The sequence below is a fragment of the Eriocheir sinensis genome, chromosome 41 (assembly GCF_024679095.1).
Source record: "Eriocheir sinensis breed Jianghai 21 chromosome 41, ASM2467909v1, whole genome shotgun sequence".
Lineage (NCBI taxonomy): Eukaryota > Metazoa > Arthropoda > Malacostraca > Decapoda > Varunidae > Eriocheir > Eriocheir sinensis.
The window spans coordinates 7,289,172-7,308,071 of record NC_066549.1 but is presented as its reverse complement, the minus strand read 5'-3'; the positions used below and the strand labels follow the sequence as shown (position 1 = coordinate 7,308,071).

Below are 18,900 nucleotides of genomic sequence, written 5' to 3'. Positions count from 1 at the left end.
GTCTCGAGGATTACGCCGCGACCCCGACCCAGTTTTCCAGGTTCTTCGTATTGATTGATTGATTGATAGTTTATTGTTGCAGGTAAACAACAAGGGAGAAGGGAGGAATTGTTGGAGGATCTTTCAGGACTGCAGGGTTTTCCAGAGTTCAGAGTTCCTTGCAATTGATCATAGACTAAAGCTTCCTGTTAGGTCAAAAATTACTTCAAAATGTGACTGTTTCATTGAGAAACTAAAAGACTTCGCATATGGCCATGAATATGCAGTGACTTCCCAAAATTATTATTACTATTATTATTACGATAAACTACCAAAGCCTCCCTCCAGGGTGCAGATACATTTTGAACCACACAAAATACCAAAAGGTACTGGAGAGAAGCAAAGACCACGAATAGTTAAGAAACTGGCCAGTCAAATCAGTTCAGTGTGTTTCTGAAGCAGCTCCGCTTCGAGACCCTCTCTCAGGTGAGCGCTATTCGAACTAGTTGTTATCCGATAGTTGCCTCGTGCCAGACAAAGAGGGCCAGAGGGCTCGTTGGACTAAAGAAATTGTACACGCAGAGCCCTCCAACCAGGCAGCTCCCAACCACTGGGTCGCATACAAAGTGGACGCTGATCCACCCATTGATGACTCTCTCTCTCGACTAGGTCACCGATTATGTGGCAAGTTTGAGGGCTATAATGGCAGTTTGTGTTTGTAACATCAATGCGGAACTGTTCAAAGCTGGAGGAGATGAGTCCATGATATGTGTGTTGTAAGCAGTCTTGATTGGCGTATGTCAATCTGATACCATTCCTCCCTACTAGGAGAGGGTCCACTACGGTATTGCACTGTCGAGTGTGCCAGGCAGGGTGCTCGCCCATCTGTTGTTCATGCAGATCCGCAGCCAGTTAGTGAAGTTCCAAACACCTGACCAGTCTGGGCTCACGCCTAATAAGTTGACAACTGACAGTATCCTAGTGCTTCGTATACCAGTGGGGCGCCGACGCGAATTTCAACAGGGGATGTTTGCAACCTATGTCGATCTCAAGAAAGCGAGATTCCTGCGAAAATTTTTGTCCTACATTACCAAATCTTGACATGATTATATTCCTACTGAAAATTTTAGTATAGCTGCAGTAGTTAAGGTTAGGCTGTATTGATTGTATCATAATATTTTGTATCTATCTTCTGAGAGAGAGAGAGAGAGAGAGAGAGAGAGAGAGAGAGAGAATTCAACAGCACACACACAAAAAAAATTGTGAACTAAAAATTGTTGCAAAAATGGCTTCAGCTTTCTTTTAATCTGCCTAACCCTTTCTTCCCCAGAGAGGCCAAGAGAAACCAGCCTCTCCTTCCCTCGCTCCTGAAGGTCGGGACTCAGGTAGCATCTCCTGAGTAGGGCGACACACTCCGGGCAGCAGGACGAGGCCGCAGGCTTTGCTCTCGCCAAAGGACGAAACCTGTACAGTTAAGATTAGAGTCTATCACTGAACTAACCACCATGGCTTGTGCTGTGTAGTTTATTTTAACTGTATATCTGGTAATTTTTAATGTTAGTGTAGGCATGACCTAATTTTCTTAACCCGGTAGCAGCGCTGGGCCAAATTTGTGGCTTTACCATGTACCAGCGACGGGCCAAATTTGTGGCTTTACCATGTACCAGCGACGGGCCAAATTTGTGGCTTTACCGTGTACCAGCGACGGGCCAAATTTTTGCTATGATATAAACCCCCCCCAAAAAATGGATGATGCATAAACTGATCACAAATATGTTAATGTATATTATGAAATGATTTGCGCGAGTGATGATTTTTTCTCGCTTAGAGGGGCCTTTAAGAAACATGATCCCCGCAGCTACCGGGTTAAGTCTGTGACTGAATACTGATCAGTTGAGCCAAACATCAGATACCTGTGCATGTCTGTAGTGCAGGTCAGGAACACCTATGTACCAGACGTTGTTACAAAGTTGTCTTCGGAATCTCCGGGCAAATTAACTGTCCTCGTAGCTCTTTCGTATGTTTTTTGTAATATAGTGTTTGTTTTTTGTCTCCTTTGTGGCCTTGTAATCAGTGTGTGTTACTTCTGTATCTTTCGTCTCCAGCTCACCTGTAGTCCTTCGTATACTAGTGCATGCTCAGTAGTCATCAATTTAGCATTGCTTCTGTTTTATCTGTTGTGTGGCATCCCCTGAATATAGGATTATCATTCCCCTTGATTTAACTTTATAAATGCATTCTGAAATTAATTTTCATTGTCTATTTTCTCTCATGCTGCTCTGCACGATGTTGTTGATAGATTTGTCTATCAGCAAATGTACATTTTGTACATTTCATATGTTGCATTAGATATTCATTTTATACAATATAATTTAATACTAGGGGACTATTTCCTGAGAAGTACTTTTAATCATTTTATTCAAAAGTGGTATTTAAGTTGTAAAGGTACTATAGCTTGAAAGCTAAATGAGGTGTGAAGTTCCTCCCCAAAAATTATCAAGCTCAGTTTGCCCAAGGAGAGACGCCTCTTTGAGGACAGAACAAACTGTAGGGAGGCGGGAATATCAAGACAGGGTTGTGGGAGTGCATAAAAGTTTTAGTATTGATTGAATTCAGTGTCAAATGGAAAGTAACCAAGAAAAGTATGTGATTGTTCACCCTCTCAATTGTGATCATGTGTAGGCTATGATGTGGACACTATGGGTCACTGATAATGTGAAGACACTTTGATATTTGATCATTTATTGGGCTAAGATACAATAAAAGTTTTATACAATATAAAATAAAGCCGAGCCCAGATCTACTGAATCAGTTTTTGGACCTAATACTAATATTTGATAATACCTAACCATAGCTTTCAGTGGCCTTGACACTATAAGCTATGCTATTTATTTAGAAGACTACTGGTGACTAATTTTGTGATGGAATTAAGTGTTTCTACTGACCTGTGAGTATAGCACTGATAGCAAGGAGGGAAAAGACAACTTGCAGCTCCTTCCTCCCTAGTACTGCATCATCTTGCCAAACACCACCATGTCTTTCCTTCACCTCGCCTCCATATGACCATTTTGGCGCATCATATTATCCCTTTAACTTCTTGCCTGCTTCCTTTCGGTGGTTGGGAGTTCTTTGATACACGAGGGAGATTGCTAGTGAGAGGCGACCTGTTACCACCACCACCACCACCGTCACCACCGTCATCATCCCCACCACCACTCCAGCTCTCATTACTCCCTATCCCCACCACCACTTCCTTCCTCCCTCCTCCATACCCTCCACTATGTCATTGCACTGGGTTTCCATGCAGATCACTACACCTCTTTAGAGTAACACTTTCCCTTCAATGAATGAATAACTTATAATTTTCATTGACCATCATATTATAACCAACAACTTCTTAATGTTTTGCAAATACTGTATGTCGAGGCCGGTCTGGCGTAGGCTCCCGCGGGTCCTTTCCTCCCCTCTGCTCTGCCACACAGTCCCAACACCTATCTCTTCCTCTCATATGTAAGCTGTAGGTAACATATGAGAGGAAAAAATAGGTGTTGGGACTGTGTGGCAGAGCAGAGGGGAGAAATGGACCCGCGGGAGCCAATGCCCAAATGGACTCGACAATTTGGTTTCACTATAGTACTGTATTATCCTTCCATTCATTACTGTCTTTTCAATGCATCACAGTGTCTTTTTTCAGCCACCTTACCACTTACCTCTAGCTTACCATTGTGCCATTTGCCTTCTGATGCCAGGCACATTTTATTCCCCATCAACTCACTCACTCACTCACCAAAACTAACATTAATCTTTCTCTTTTAGACACAGATATAAATGAACAAGGGCTAATACTTGTCCAATTCTGTTTGCTGTAGGAGATCTATCAAACACAGTGTTTGCTTGTGTGAGTATTAAAACAACAGTATACATTCTTATATATTTACATTATATACATGGGATTTATGAAACACAGACCAGTAAATATTCCACATACCACTATATATACACATCCTATATTAGAGAACTGTCATCCTTTCCTTTCACTCCACATTTACCTTTACAAAGTAGTTCAAAATGCATATTTAAATAAGAACATTCACTCTCCTTTATTCCTCACATCATGCAGTCTTCCTGTACCTCTCTACCTCAACACACCAGCAGTACTTTTCACATCTCTCAGTATGAAAACATCTTTAAACTTTTTACGTCTCACACTATGAAACACTTAAAAGTCCAGCACCACTGAAATAATCTCTTTAACCCCACGGTACTGCCCACATATCTTGTAGGAGTAAATAAAGTACTTCATTGCATTCACTGGTCATGACAAGTAAAGTAAATCATTCCCACAAGGTTCTACATCAATTTGTCCTTAGCACCTGGCGATGGGTATAAGGGGGTTCACACACCACACACACCTTCCCCCATACCTGATATTCCTTCATTGTAGTAATTTGATTGGGGAGACCTCCATTAAGCTAAATTAGTGTCTTAACTAATTTAATCAGTAATATCTGATTGTGCCCCTAACTCTACAATAAAATAGTGTGATTAATGTGTGCAGTGCTGGATACAAATATATGAAAAGATGAATCTTTGTTACATGCTGAGGAAGGCAAACGTGTCAGTGTTTCCAAGAATAACACTGAGTTAGGAAGAACTCTAGTTTGCTTGGCCCTGTCTAGAGACTGATTGTAATGGACATTCTTTTCTCAGTTAATAATGTATGAAAGTGTCTGAAATACAAGGGAGCATGGTACAAAATATTATTAAAGCCACACATGTAAAAGAATTGGAATGACAACTTCTCCAAAATGAAGTCGTCATCATCTGCAATGTAAACTGTGGTGGTGGTGGTGGTGGTGGTGGTAGCAATGAAGATGATAACAACCATGACAATGATGATAGTCAAAAGTAATGACAATGATGATGACTCTGGTGCTGCTCCTGAAAAGTGAGATGAGGATTTTAACCTTTACCAGCAGTAAAAATTTGGATTAAGCTCCCCAGTATTTCAAGACCTCATACACTGATCAGTATTAAAATCCAGACATGCACTTAGATGTAACATGTGTACTAAATCAAGCACAATTATGTACACCTAGAAACTTGTAGTAGGCATGAGCAAAACCCTCATACATACAAAATATTGCATCAATCAAGGCCCTGATGTAACAACTGGCCATACAACTCACAGCCACAGTGTATTGTTTTCCCTCACTAGTTTCCTGTTGCTGTCGCTACAGTTTCTGATATGTAAGACATATTTTTCAAATGACCTGAGTATCTCAAGACAGTCAAATTATTTGTAGGGGTGTATAATTCTAATGACAAAACTTTATCCAGCAAGTAACTGATTCTGACAAAGATTTCTTACAATGAATGAAGAGATGAATATTACCATGACTCAATCTGTCACATTCACCAGACTTTCAATATGCAGAATCTTTAATCACTGGGAATGGCGGTGATGGAAAACTTTGTTTAAATGTTGGCAAGTACGCGGCACACTTTGGAAATTAATGCTGTATTTTGTGAAATCTGTCTAGTTTTCTCTCATTAGTGGTGGTGAAATGTGCAAAATTAACCTAAAATAGTGACTGCCAGGGATGGAGTATTCATATTTGGTATTCATATTCAAATACATTTGAATACCATATCTGGGTAAATCTGTATTCGAATAATTATTGATAGAAAGCAAAGTATTCTCATTTGAATTCAAATACAAGGGAAAAGTGTTCGTATTCTGAAAGTAATCTGACAAATACTTCAAAATCTATGATCAGAAATAACAGCCGTTGTTCCTTACAACTCTAGCCTTCTGAGTGGATGTGGAATCATCATGTATAATACAGGTTCATGAGCTCATTTTACTGTTGCATAACTTTGGAGCCATGTTATACCCAGTTCTTGATGGGAGGTATTTTTCAGTGAAAAGTATACACCAATGTATTCATGAATACTTTTAGGAAGTATTCATATTTGTATTCAAATTAAAACCATTTCATTGTATTCAAATTTATATTCATTGGAATTTGAATTATTCGTATTTGAATACACAACTCTTGTATTCACTCCATCCCTGGTGACAGCTCCCTGTTTTTATCATTCATTTTCTCTGTCTATCTATAACTCTGCTGCCCCGTCCCCTCACAGCAGCTTCCCTCAAGGGGGCGGCCACAGCAGCTGTTGCCAATTTTTCTGTTCTGGCACTCCACCTCCACACACTCAATCCCTCGCCTACTAACTCTCCCTTTCTCTAACACTCATCAACTCTGTTAATCCATTTTACTGGTGGTGTCCCCCAATACAATGCCCCTCACCTTTGCACTCAAACTTTTATAAACCCATCATTCAATATCATGTATCCAAACTATCTCAGGACCACGCTTCACCCATTCAGATGCTCCACAATCCACTCACGTTGCTGTACCACCCACTCAAAGCACCAAAAGCCTTTGTTAACCACACCCTAACATTTTCCAGTCCAATCTCATCTAATAGGAAGTTTTACCGTATTTCACCTTCATATCTCGCTTCTCGCTGAATAGATTTCCTCCTAAGTTAAATGTTCTGTATGGACTGTGTTCTCCAGGAGCCCTTTTATTCATCTCTTACTGACTGTCTCTATCTCTAAAATTCTGCGGGGGGCTTCGTGGTGCAGTGGTTAGCACAATCGGCTTACAACCAAGAGAGCCTGGGTTCCATTCCCGGGCGGAGTGGAAAAATTTGGGCGGTGAATGTGAATGGGTACCAGGTATTAATCGGGGGTTGTGTCCCATCTCCTGGGATCTGCTCCCTTCTATAATTCCTTCCCCTCCTGTCTCTCTCCGGCATATGACCACAGATGTTGCGCCGACTAAACGAAACTTTCCAAACTTTCTGAAATTCTGCTGCAGTGTTTCTTCTCTTTCTTCTACCAATATTTTCACGGTAACTGCTCTTCTGAAGTTGCAAATTGAATGCCTTTGTAACTCTAACAGCTTTGCTTTCTTCTCAAGCTCATTCCTATTCTATCCAAATCTCTTATGGAAGAGTTAACCAGCATCACTTTCACTGGTAAACTTTGAAACAACCTTCCTCTGTATTTGCTCCCGCCTTGGACTTGAACAGTTTCAGGAGGGGAGTATCACAATGCCTCTTACAACAAAATCATCCTTCTGGAATCTTCAATCATTATTTTACAGGAGTTGTGTAGAGCAGATATTTTCCATCTATATTTGTTTTCCCTTAGAGCAGCCTCCTTTGCCTTCCTCATGCTAGTGTTAAAAACGCAAAGCCAATCAAATAACATCATCTCTCAGTCCCAGTCTACTTGAAGGTCTCCTAAGATAGTTGGAAGTCAGTTACAGACTAATCCTCAGCACTAACATTGTCAAGTGTAAATATATACACATACATATGCATCACAGACACGCACACACGCACACACACAAAAAAACTAAAGTGAGAGCACCGAGTGGTAGCAGAGGCAGAAGCATCAATGAGCTACATAAAATCACTCCTAGTGTATGATTGAGCATAAATGGAATCACTACAAAGAAACACACCTGTCAGTCCTCAGAGACACCAACACTATATATCACATTGAAGCTAATCCTCAGGCTCCCCCTTGCTACTTTGTACAGAGAAGGGGGAACAGTTGGCTTAACATTATTCAGCTAAGACAAAGAACTTGCAGAACCTCTCGCTAAATAGGCAGTGGAAGTTGGACAAAGCAGCAGGAAACACCCTTAAAACAGGGTGGCAGTTCCTTATATACACGGGCAAAGGAGAGTCATATTCATTAATCTGGATAACACAAATGATGGAGGTGTTGTGTGCAGTGTGTTAGGAAGGGGTTTGGAAGAACTTGTGTTAGTGTTCACTTTCTTGTGCCTTGCCAACAACACATTTCAAATTGATTATACAAGCCAAGAAAACATTTGTCTACAAATGAGTTGTTTCAAGAAGAGCTTATCTTTACAGCCTGCAAATACAAGGAGAGCATGGTGTGTGTGTGTGTGTGTGTTGTGTGTGTGATTCACCATGGCCTGTATAAGTCCCGGACTTAGCAAATACCCTCCTGGTGAGAGCAAACTCCTTAACTGATGTTTGGGTACTGCTAGGATCTTCCCACACACATCCCCCATCCCCCTTGCTTAAGGGGGTCCGTAACTGCTCTTTGTCAGCAGAAAAAATCTTTCGGTCAGAGAAAGGCTTGAACCTCAGCCTGTGAGGGTGGAATCTGACAGGGCAGAGCCATCGTCCACTGAGCCACCTGTGTGTGTGTGGCAGTGCAATTCAGCCTGCACACAATAGACTCGTGCATGTCAGTCAGTACCCTCCCTTAACCCTTTCATTGCTAATCGCTCGCAGCAAGACTATCCCCCCAGGACCTCCTGGTTGTAAGGTGTGTGTGTGTGTGCACCTCTTGGTCTGCTGCGGGTCTCTCTCGAGACAGACAGCCATTCCCCTACGGAAGGAGCTCAGAGCTCTGTGACCAATCTTTGGGGAGGACTGAGACCACTCACACACAACACACCGTGTGTGTTCACATGTATATTCTTGTGCGTGTATTCAAGTGCATTCATGTGTGTGTTCATGTGTATTCGCTTGAGTGTGTGTGCGCTTGCATGCATGTGTGTGTTTTCATGCGTGTATAATTCACCAAGGCCTGATCACGAGCTAGGCTCATTGTCACCTACAAGTACCCTTTCGATTAGAGCAAGGCTCATTAGTTGATCTCTGTGTACTGCTGGGATCTTTATACACACCCCCATCCATCCCCTTTGCTCAAGGGGATCAGTTGTCACTCCTTGTCAGCAGAAAAATCCTAGCTTGAGCGGAGCTTGAACCTCCGCCTGCCAGACCATGAAGCCAGGCAGTGCAGAGTTTTACCATTGAGCTACCAGAGCGTCGTTCGCGTGTGTGTGTGTGTGTGTGTGTGTGTGTGTGTGTGTGTGTGTGTGTGTGTTTAGAATCACATCACATTAACCACCAGTCCTATACTGCTCATATGCATGCATATGTGTGTGTGTGTTTAGAATCACATCACATTAACCACCAGTCCTATACTGCTCATACACATGCATATGTGTGTGTGTGTGTGTTTAAAATCACATCACATTAACCACCAGTCCTATACTGCTCATACACATGCATATGTGTGTGTGTGTGTGTGTGTGTGTTTAGAATCACATCACATTAACCACCAGTCCTATACTGCTCAATGTCCACAATCACAGCTGTACGAAAGACACTGAATCGACATTAAATGCTAGTTCTTCCTTCTCTGTCACAACAGTAATTTGTCAATTACTAACATCCTTGGGGAGTCTGTTTGAGCACAGGCTCTGTATGACTTACAACTCCCATTAAATTCTATCATGTTTGTGCTCATTCAATGGGGCTTTGCAAGTTTACAACCCCTTTCCTCTGAAACCAGTAATTTGCTGGGAATCAAACTGGAGGACAGTTAATGCCTATGCATATGAAAATCAATAAAAGTGTATGATAATGAAAGTGACAAACTAATATATCATTTACGTGGCTGGGCCCTAATTTTGGCTTTCACACATGAACAAGAGCTGGGTATATTTAAAGGATATTGCAGTCAATATTTGTCACTATAAAAGGACTACTAAAGCTGGTGCACAAACTGAAAGCATTACAATTCTCATCATCCTGTGTAATCTAATAAACAAAGTCTCTATATGTTATGTTTTATAACACTAAATCAAACAAGTTAATTTCTATTGACTATACTTGTGGACGTGTACAAACAAGAAGCCACGGTCACTCAGCAGACACACTTTGTGATAAGTCAGTAAATTTCTTTCCATCTTGATGCCTCAAAACCAACCAGTTTAGATTCAGAAAGCATTCAATATTAAAATACGTCCCATGAAAAATTATGAGTAACAAGAATAAACACAACTTCATTGAACACAACTCAGGGATAAACTGCCCCAGTGGGGTAATGGGCCCTTATTTGGGGGGTAACGGGCACTGCCCAACCAAAAAAGATCAGTTTATACTCTTAACGGATCTCTCTTTGTAGGACATATTGACGCCATATTCTTGAGCAGTAAGAATCCTAGTTTACTTTTCTAGCTACCTCAATGAGCAGCCTTTCCTCTAGTTTTCTTGCAATGCCGAGTTATCCACATTTGTGTGGCTCTGCACGTGGCAGACAAAGTGAATCCAAACCTTGCACTGAGCATGTTTGTATTCATAATGTATTCCAAGCTATTAAACCATGAAATGGCAAAGGAAAACTTAGCTCAGCATAAAGGTTGTGATTTTTTTGTACACAGTAAAGTCCATTAATCTGAATTCCACTGCTCCTAAGATCCCAATAGTCTAACTTAGATGAGAGGAAATTATAATAAAAGTTCAACAGTGAATTCTTGTCACTGGCCTGCACCCCTGATGGGCAGATTTGCTCTAAGTCAACCATATTCTACTAACAATGAAAAAGGAACTACTGTAGTGATGATATCTTTTCATATTCATTTAAGATTGTTCCTGAATAGAAAGAGGCTCATTTTGTGAGGTTTATGCTTAACTATTAGCCTTAGACAGCAAAAGGATGTTTTAGAGCTTAAGACTTGCCAAACCCATAAAAAGAACATACTCATACAATTTGTGAAAAAAAACTGTTTCAAATTTGAATGGCAGGAAATAAATTTAAAGTACAAAATGTTTTTCCTCAAATGTCCAAATTGACTGATTATTTTATGTATTTTAGTCACGGCATCACTGTGAGCTACAAGATTATGTTTTTACATGGACTTTGCCTTGTGCAGTGACCCTATGAAACTTCCTCTACCACCCAAAATACCTGCAGGACTTAGTGAAGAGGGTGGAAAGAAAAGGAGCAATAACAATCATTATGCAATAAACTTTAGCAACACAACTGCTTTGACAGAGTTGTCAGCGAGCAATCTGCCTGAAGACCCAGATTCAAATCCAACTGCAAGCTGATGGCAATTTTAAACAATTGTCAAGTAATGGAATATTAAGCACATGCTGTCTAGATCAAGTATCACTAAATTAAGCGACTGATCAAGAGGAGCACTGGGAGCAGCATGGACCAAGCAAGGGTTATACATCACAGAAACCACAAAGAATGAAATTTGTCTATGCCACTACTGGGCAGGACCAACCCCCAAGCCCCTCAAGAGAGCCTACCTCCACTATGGGAAGAAAGAAAGGCAAACTGATGCCAGTCTGGGATTAATGTTATAGATTACAACATAATAGGATCACCACAGTAATTATAACTTTCAAGAAGCAATTTCATGCATATTAGAAACTTAACAACTGCCGATACTAATGAATAATATTGCTCAGTGCATATGCACACTAACTACTATAGAGATTTGGGATGATGTTTGACATCTGAAAAATTCACTAATCCAAATAAGTGCAGGTCTGCTGCTATTCAGATTAAAGGACTTTTATTGTAGTACTATTGTTGTTGTGTTCATGCTCTGTAACTTGTGTAAGCTACTTTTCAAATGAATATGAGTAAATGAAAAATAGTTAATTTGGAAAACTTGTTTGACATGTTACATATGGAAAACAATGTTTCTAAGGTGGAATTTAGGTGCAGTGGCTTTCAAAAGGTTAGGAACCTTTGATTTAACATCCAAATGCATTAAAAGACCCAGGTCAAGTTAGGTAAGCCATGAAAGAATGTCTATTATGCATAAAATTGGAGCAAATAAACCTGAATACAAATTAAAATTGATCACCCCTTCCTGCTGTTCTGCCTGCAGATCCCACAAATATTAATATGCATTTACATATACTTCAACAGACTTTAAAAGAGGAACGGCTCATAGCAGAGCCGCCTCGCAGCTTTATTGTATTGCAGATTAAGCTCACGGTCAAATTGACTCACGCACAAACATAAAACTGTATTCCTTTAAAGTGGTTGTCACAATTCATTATAAACAGTAAAGTAAATATGTTAGTAGAATCTTTTATTCACAGGAAAAAGATAAATATAAAACCTTAAACCTAAATATGTGGGCTCATACGCCAAAACACTCCAAAATAATATATATTAAAGTTTAGACTTTCAGGATTTTATAAAAAAAAAATATATAAAACTATATACTCACTGAATCATTATGAGTGGTAATTTTTTTTTCAGCGGAAAATAGTTTGTGAATACCATGAAGATAATAAAGAAAAATGTAATCATTATGTGCTGAACAGCCAAACACACTCACATTTGGCTAGACACTCAACTCCCTGTCTGTAAACCTCTCCCTTGACTTAAGGTGTGTGCAGTAGTTAGTGTTGGTGCACCACACCCTCTAAAAACAGTTGTCCCAGAGCCTGTTTGTACTGCAACTCATCTGGAACTGCCCATCATCCATACACCACAAGGCCATCTGCAGGGTGCTGTCAAAACCACCTTAACCAATAATTCATTTTGCAGAACCACCAGTAAAGTACCCCTTTCACCTAACCTAAGACTCATTCATCAGCATCACTGTCACCCTCCTCACCTGTCACCATCAGAAACAGATTGTGAGGACTGTGGTGGGGATGAGGATCAGGTGGGGCCACACACTAGCTGGTGCGGGCCAGTGTGAGGTCTTCGGGGGAGAGGTAGTGGTAGATGCAGTCAGGAGACAGCTTCTTTTCTGCCACCAAGGTTGCTACAGTTTCACGCCAGAAGTCAAATGAAATACCAGAACTCTGAAAATATACATTGCCATTAAATCATACTCTCTCCTTCATTTCAGAATTTATAACTTAATTTTTATGCAGAGCAGATAGGTAAAACACTAGACTATTGGTTTAATGGGTAGCACTACTGCAACTCTCAGAGGAAAGTTACTGTAAAATTAGTTTTGAATTAGAACTGTTTTGTCTTGAAAAATGGAGGAGACTGAAGACATGGCCTACGCCCAGCTTTTCAACATATACTTACTCGTTGAAGGGTGTTGCAGTCCTTGTCCTTATTGTGGAGGTAGTGTGTCTGCCAGAATCGAAGCAGGGAGCGAAGGTTGGTGAGGAGGTGTGGCTCCACGTGAGTACGCAAGGCCTCCAGGTACAGTGGCAGTTCTGAGTTCTTGTGGGCCAACATCAGAATCACCAAGGAGGTGTTCAAACAACTCACATTCTCCTGCCATGGTAAAAATTGATGAGCAACCTGTTAATTATAATTTCTCAATGGCAAACAACTTTCGTAATTCAAAGAGAACATCAAAACTGCCAGAAGATATATACTTATAGATGGACTTTTCAATTTAATGGATATTGCAGAGCATGTGAAGAAAAGGAAGCAGATTCTTGCAGTTCCATTACTTTGTGTGTGTGTACATGTAAGCAAGTGTGCATATGTGTTCACACGGATTTCGCCTTAATTACGATCATCATACAGCCCTGCAAAGCTTAACATTAAAACACTCTTAACCCGGTAGCAGCGGGGATCACATTTCTTAATGGTCCCTCTAAGCGAGAAAAATGAGAAGGAATCGTCACTCACACAAACCATTTCATAATATATATCAAAGCATTTGTGATCAGTTTATGTATCATCTATTTGGGGAGGGTTAAATCATGGCACAAATTTGGCCCGTCGCTGCTACACGGTAAAGCCACTAATTTGGCCCATCACTGCTACCGGGTTAAGTCAAGAATCTGGAAAAAACATCAAAGTAATAATAATAATAATAATCATCCAAAAAGTGTGCCTGTCAGAAATTATCAAGCCTTGTCCAGGATACAGGTTCCAATGAATTCACTTTGTTTGTTGTATAATTTTACTTTTTTTAGTGACTGAAAATTTAAGCCGTGTATCAATATCATTTGGGGCATACGCCAGGGGGCACATTGCCTCAGCCACCCTATGACATCTCAAACTCAGGGGTACTCACAGTCAAGTCTCCATGCAGGCCCCCTTCCCATCACAGCAGGATCTATCAACTTGCTCAAGCCACTAACTCCCTTGACTTCCTCCACTCAAGGTTGTCTCTTACAGAAACAACCTGGTGAGCGGATCAGCTTCTGGGTAGCGTGTCACATGTTCGTACAGTAAACCCTCACTTTTATGGACCTCAGCATAACGATTCTCAGTTTTGTGAGGTTATGTTTGGTGGTGGGCTGACCAAGCATGTACACGCATGTCGGTCAGCATAACACAGTATCCAATGTGTAATTATTGAATTGCCTCTGTAATAGCACACATGACTCTACGATACATGCTATAAGCTGACATTCTGCCCATATCATGATGGCGAGGCAGTCTGTTCGCACGAATTATTAACAGCCAGAGTAGTTTTTATACACAACTCTCTTAGTCTGCAACCATGAGGTGGATGATGTAGCTCTACTTCAACTACACCAGTCCAGCCTTGAACCCACCTGTGTCAATGTGTCCACACTGATTGTTTTGATGAGCTGCACCAAGAAGTTGAGCCGCTGCCTGAAGGTGGCAACATGGTGAAGAGTGCGGGACTTTGCCACAAAATCCTCTGCGCCTTGAACTCTTACGAAGAAGTCATGGGAGAGAACCAGTGACCGCACCAACATGTTGGAGTCCACCAGGTTCTTGGTCACCAGGGAGAACAGTTGCTTCTCCTGTACCAGAGTAAAAATTTTTGTGGTTAACTTAGACAAAGTAAGGGTTTATAGAAATGTAAAACAATACCCTAAGCCTAAGAGTATCCTCAATTACTATGAGAAAATAATCAAAGAATTCAAAGGAAGGCTCCCTGAAAAGCTAATAACACCTCATCAGACCCAATACATTTATGATCCTCTTTTTTTTTTGTAGAGGTTTATTGTGCAACTATACAATATTTGTGATGCCCGTGATTTGCATCCATTACATGCACATGCTCGGATACATAATAAATACACGGAAACAATATGATATAGTTGGACAAAGCAGGCATCGGCCCACAGTGTGCCATAACAGAAAACTAAAAGGGATGTAACTCTAAGGGAGCTTCATGTTAAAGACCACAATTTTTGTCCAAAACACTCATCAGAATGGTCACATAACCTACTGAACCCCCCACCCCCCCAAGTTGTAGGAAATGGGATCACTGATGATTATGATAATTACTATTTAAAGTACTTATGGGTCTTCCTATATGCACAATTGCTATGTGCAGTAATTAAGCAGTATATATATGCCTACTTCAACCCAAAATTCAGTACTGTATTTCCCATCATATTAACCCCTTCAATACAAGCAGACAAATCATAACCTCCATGCCATATCCTATTTTTTTTACAGAATAGAATAAATAGTCCACCATGACATGCATACAGCCACAGCGGATCTAGGATATGGTTCGAGAGATGAAATGACTCATATACTGCGTCATGGTACTGAAGAGGTTAAGGCCACTGGAATATAGGAAGAGCTTAGAATTTGATGAGGAATAATAAGAGGGGAAAAAATATCACATTTCATCTTGTTCTCATAGACCTCTCCTCCATCCCCGTTTTGTTATGGCCCATGCACACTCAGCTCAATGTCTGACACTATTTCTAGTTAAATCTGGAATGTATGCCTTTCTACCTTAACTTCACACTTTGACTTGATAGTATTTTTTATCTGCAGAAATTTTAATCATTCTTTACTGTAATCTTAGAGGCACATGATCAACTCACCTCAAATTCTGTAGCAATGAGATCGTCCAGCTTCCTGTAGGCCTTGTCATTGAACTTGAGGAGCTCCCCAAGGAGATCAAAGGTGGACTGAAGCACTTCCTTTTGGTTTGGACCTGGGTCACACTGCAGCAGTGAACCAGCTAAGTGCTGCAAGAAAAGGTGTTATTCTACATAGCAGAACCAAAATTTCAAGAATATCGTAGATTAGTTTTGAGTAAATGTCATTTATCAAAATTTGAGTTTTTTTTTCTACTGTCTAAAAATGGTCAGTTCACAAATTTTCTCTCCATTTGGTCTTTTGCAGTTTCATTTCCTTTTTGCTCTTAATATCCTTCAATTTTAGCAATCCAGCCAAGTTACTTTCACTTGCCAAAGTTCTAACTTGTACACTGCCAAGGTCAGATACCAAAGGCAGTCTGACTGTACCTAGATTATTAGCGTCCCCAGCTCTGAAGCAGGTCTGAATTTTGCTCCATCACTACTGGGGACTGAAGGCCACACAGTAGAGGTGTATGTCACTCTTGGGGAAGGTTGGCCATACTAAACACACCAATGTTGCCATGTCTTATTGGGTGAGTTATTTTTTGGTGCCATCTTATTCATTATATTCAGTGGAGTCATATAAATCTATAGGGGTTCCATGGTCTGCACCATCCTAGGAAGGAGCCTCATATATCTATTAGACCTCCCCAGTTCACCATTTATAGTTACATCAGTTAGCACTGGGATCCTGCCTCTGGGAACTGGGTCAAATGTACATATAACTAGGAACCTGCAGCAGACCCCATGTCCAATAGAGGGATCTTCTGCTGGCTGTTCCTTCCATCTCCCATGCTGCCCAATGGCTCACCTCCAATTCATACATTCCTCTTCCAGAAAGCCATCTCTCCTGGCCCTCATGCTTATTCTTAAACTCTAACACTATCTGGCTGCTACTTTCCCAGCCAACCTATGGCCTTGGTGACTTTCAGAGACCCTACTCACTAACTAGTCATTCTGTTTCCTCTTAACATACCCATAAAACACATTACATTTTACCCATTCCACTATTCTGCACAAGACAATTTTTACCCTTAATGATGAATATTTCCACTATTCTCACCATCCCCTCTTGTAAGACCAAGTACTATCGTAGAAACCCAGAAAGTATATTACATATTTTTTTGTAATGGTATATTAAGTTCAGTGAAAGTAAATTAACATTGCATCTAACTTCAATCTCTCCCAGAACCCTCTTCTAGTAAACCGGTGAGACTGGGCTATTACAAAACAAAGTTAATGACATTTTGCTATGATTAAGAGATACTGAGCTCTCCCAAACTCTCACACTCAAGCTTACCTTCAGCAAGCCACGTTTCAGCAAAAACACTTGGTCAGCGTACGGGTTGGGGCTGCGTAGGTAACTCTCTATAGCTCTTGAAAACCAAAATCTGAAAACATACGAGTGGTGTTATCAAACAATTGTGGATGACAAATGTGAAGATTGAAATCCCTCTACAATTTTAAATTACAATAACATAATAGATACTTTTCTGCCAAATAAGAATGCACTGACTTTGTAATATTTATGGGACTGTGGCCACTATGGTAACAGCCTCCTACTATGGTGTTCTTACTCTTACATTTACCACAATGCAATGTTCTTGTGTTACTTTTGCCTGCTTCTGGATGACTGAAGTTCCATAAACAATTATTTTATGTAAACTAGCTCACACACATGATGTCTGATGGTTGGTGCACACACTGGTGCCCAGCATTATTTTTGTTGGGTCTGGCCAGGCCATGAGTGTAAGGATAGAGCACTTTCTATCAATATTTATCTGTTGCATCCAAAACAAACCACGATACAGAAACTGCAAAGACATGCAAGTGGCCAGCTGCTTCATTGGATTGGCTCTCACTTATCATCATAACTTCCACACACATTCTCACAATCCTCCTCTCCCATGGTGATGTGGAAGAGAGAGAAAGGTATTCTACCTGAATGTGGATCCTGTGGTCTCCTTCTTCAGAGCCTCAACAATCTTGAGCAGAAGTCCCTTAGAACCACCACACATTTGCTCCGGAGGGTACTCCACTAGGGAGCAACACTGGCTGGTCCTTGTGGCTGCCGCCCACTCCTCTGCTCCATCAGGCCGGCTGTTGTCTTTACAGAGGTTGGCTGGGTTATTGCCATTAGGGCTCTGAGGGGAGGCTGTGGTGGGAGGCGAGGATGAGGTGGGCCCAGGGTGTAGGGAGAAGTTGTCTTCTCGGCCATACTGCGTGTGGATCCTGCGCACCTCACCATACTCCTTGGGGGTGAGCATCAGGTACTGAAAGGGAGCAAGATTTTGCTATCATCAGGGCTTCAACAAAACATCCAAAACTGTTTGAAAGATTTACGGAAAAAAAAGTGTAAAGTTAGTGGAGAATGAAAACAGATTTTAATTTAAGATGACATCAGTGCCCAAAGATTTGGTTAGAAAGTAAAGACACGAGTCAATGTAGTGACAAGTGAAGCAACAGTGGTGGAATGGGGAGAAAGTAGTATAACTTATAGCACAAAAACTCATGGCGATGCCTTGAAATGGTGGCTGAATATCTAGGGAAAGGATCCGTACGAGTTGGAAACTGGAGTTGCACAAATAAGGAAAGTCACTGGAGCAAGATTTCTTAACCCCTTCACTCCGGTGACGCCGACGTTGGCGTCTGACATCGTCACTGTATGGAAAGGGTTTTAGTCCTCTACTAAACCTCTTAATCCTCTTCTAAACCTCTTAAGAGGAAATGGAAGAGGATTAAGAGGAATTTAGAGGAGGATTGAGAGGTTTAGAAGAGGATTAATCCTCTTCCATTTCCTCTTGACCCTTTCCATACTGTGACGCCGACGTCTGCATCACGGATGGAAAGGGTTAAGCACAGAATGATAACTTTCATATTATTCAGCTTGTTGTCAGGTGCACCTCCATTACATGATTCAGCAATTGCTGAACATCCAGCGTCAGTTCCCTCCCTCATCTTATTCTGCATATTCGCCATTGTATATATCCAAACGCTCAGGAGGAGTGAAAACGGACATTAAACGAAATGATGATGATGATGATGTATATATCCTTTAAAAAATAAAAGTCCAGTCACATAATTATATCTCCCAGAAGGTCTACTAGAACATAATCTCTCACAACACTCACTCTGTAGTCTGACTGGTCACAGAAGCTGTGCACTAGCCTAAGAAACTGTATCTTGAGGGCCACTTCAGGACTGCATTCACAGGAGCTAAGGTGACCAGGAACTCTTATCCTTTCCTGGTAACTGGAA

The 18,900-nt window shown here is 40.9% G+C and overlaps 2 protein-coding genes across 2 annotated transcripts in view; one reads left to right on the top strand and one right to left on the bottom strand.

Moving 5' to 3' along the window:
• The window catches only part of LOC127009747 (MAM and LDL-receptor class A domain-containing protein 1-like), a gene marked incomplete at its 5' end in the record, with an annotated part of 20,124 nt that extends 12,744 nt beyond the window's left edge, over nucleotides 1-7,380 (top strand). The window contains one exon of the mRNA XM_050883126.1: nucleotides 1,310-7,380. Within this exon, the coding sequence (XP_050739083.1) occupies nucleotides 1,310-1,350 (41 nt within the window). The remainder of the gene's footprint in view (nucleotides 1-1,309) is intronic.
• The window catches only part of LOC127009601 (short transient receptor potential channel 4-associated protein-like), a 27,459-nt gene continuing 12,455 nt past the window's right edge, over nucleotides 3,897-18,900 (bottom strand). Inside the window, exons 10-16 of the mRNA XM_050882814.1 lie at nucleotides 18,774-18,894; nucleotides 17,584-17,915; nucleotides 16,943-17,033; nucleotides 15,604-15,750; nucleotides 14,344-14,559; nucleotides 12,908-13,102; nucleotides 3,897-12,672 (exon numbers count right to left, since the gene is read on the bottom strand). Of these exons, the coding sequence (XP_050738771.1) occupies nucleotides 12,544-12,672; nucleotides 12,908-13,102; nucleotides 14,344-14,559; nucleotides 15,604-15,750; nucleotides 16,943-17,033; nucleotides 17,584-17,915; nucleotides 18,774-18,894 (1,231 nt within the window). The 3' untranslated portion in view covers nucleotides 3,897-12,543. The remainder of the gene's footprint in view (nucleotides 12,673-12,907; nucleotides 13,103-14,343; nucleotides 14,560-15,603; nucleotides 15,751-16,942; nucleotides 17,034-17,583; nucleotides 17,916-18,773; nucleotides 18,895-18,900) is intronic.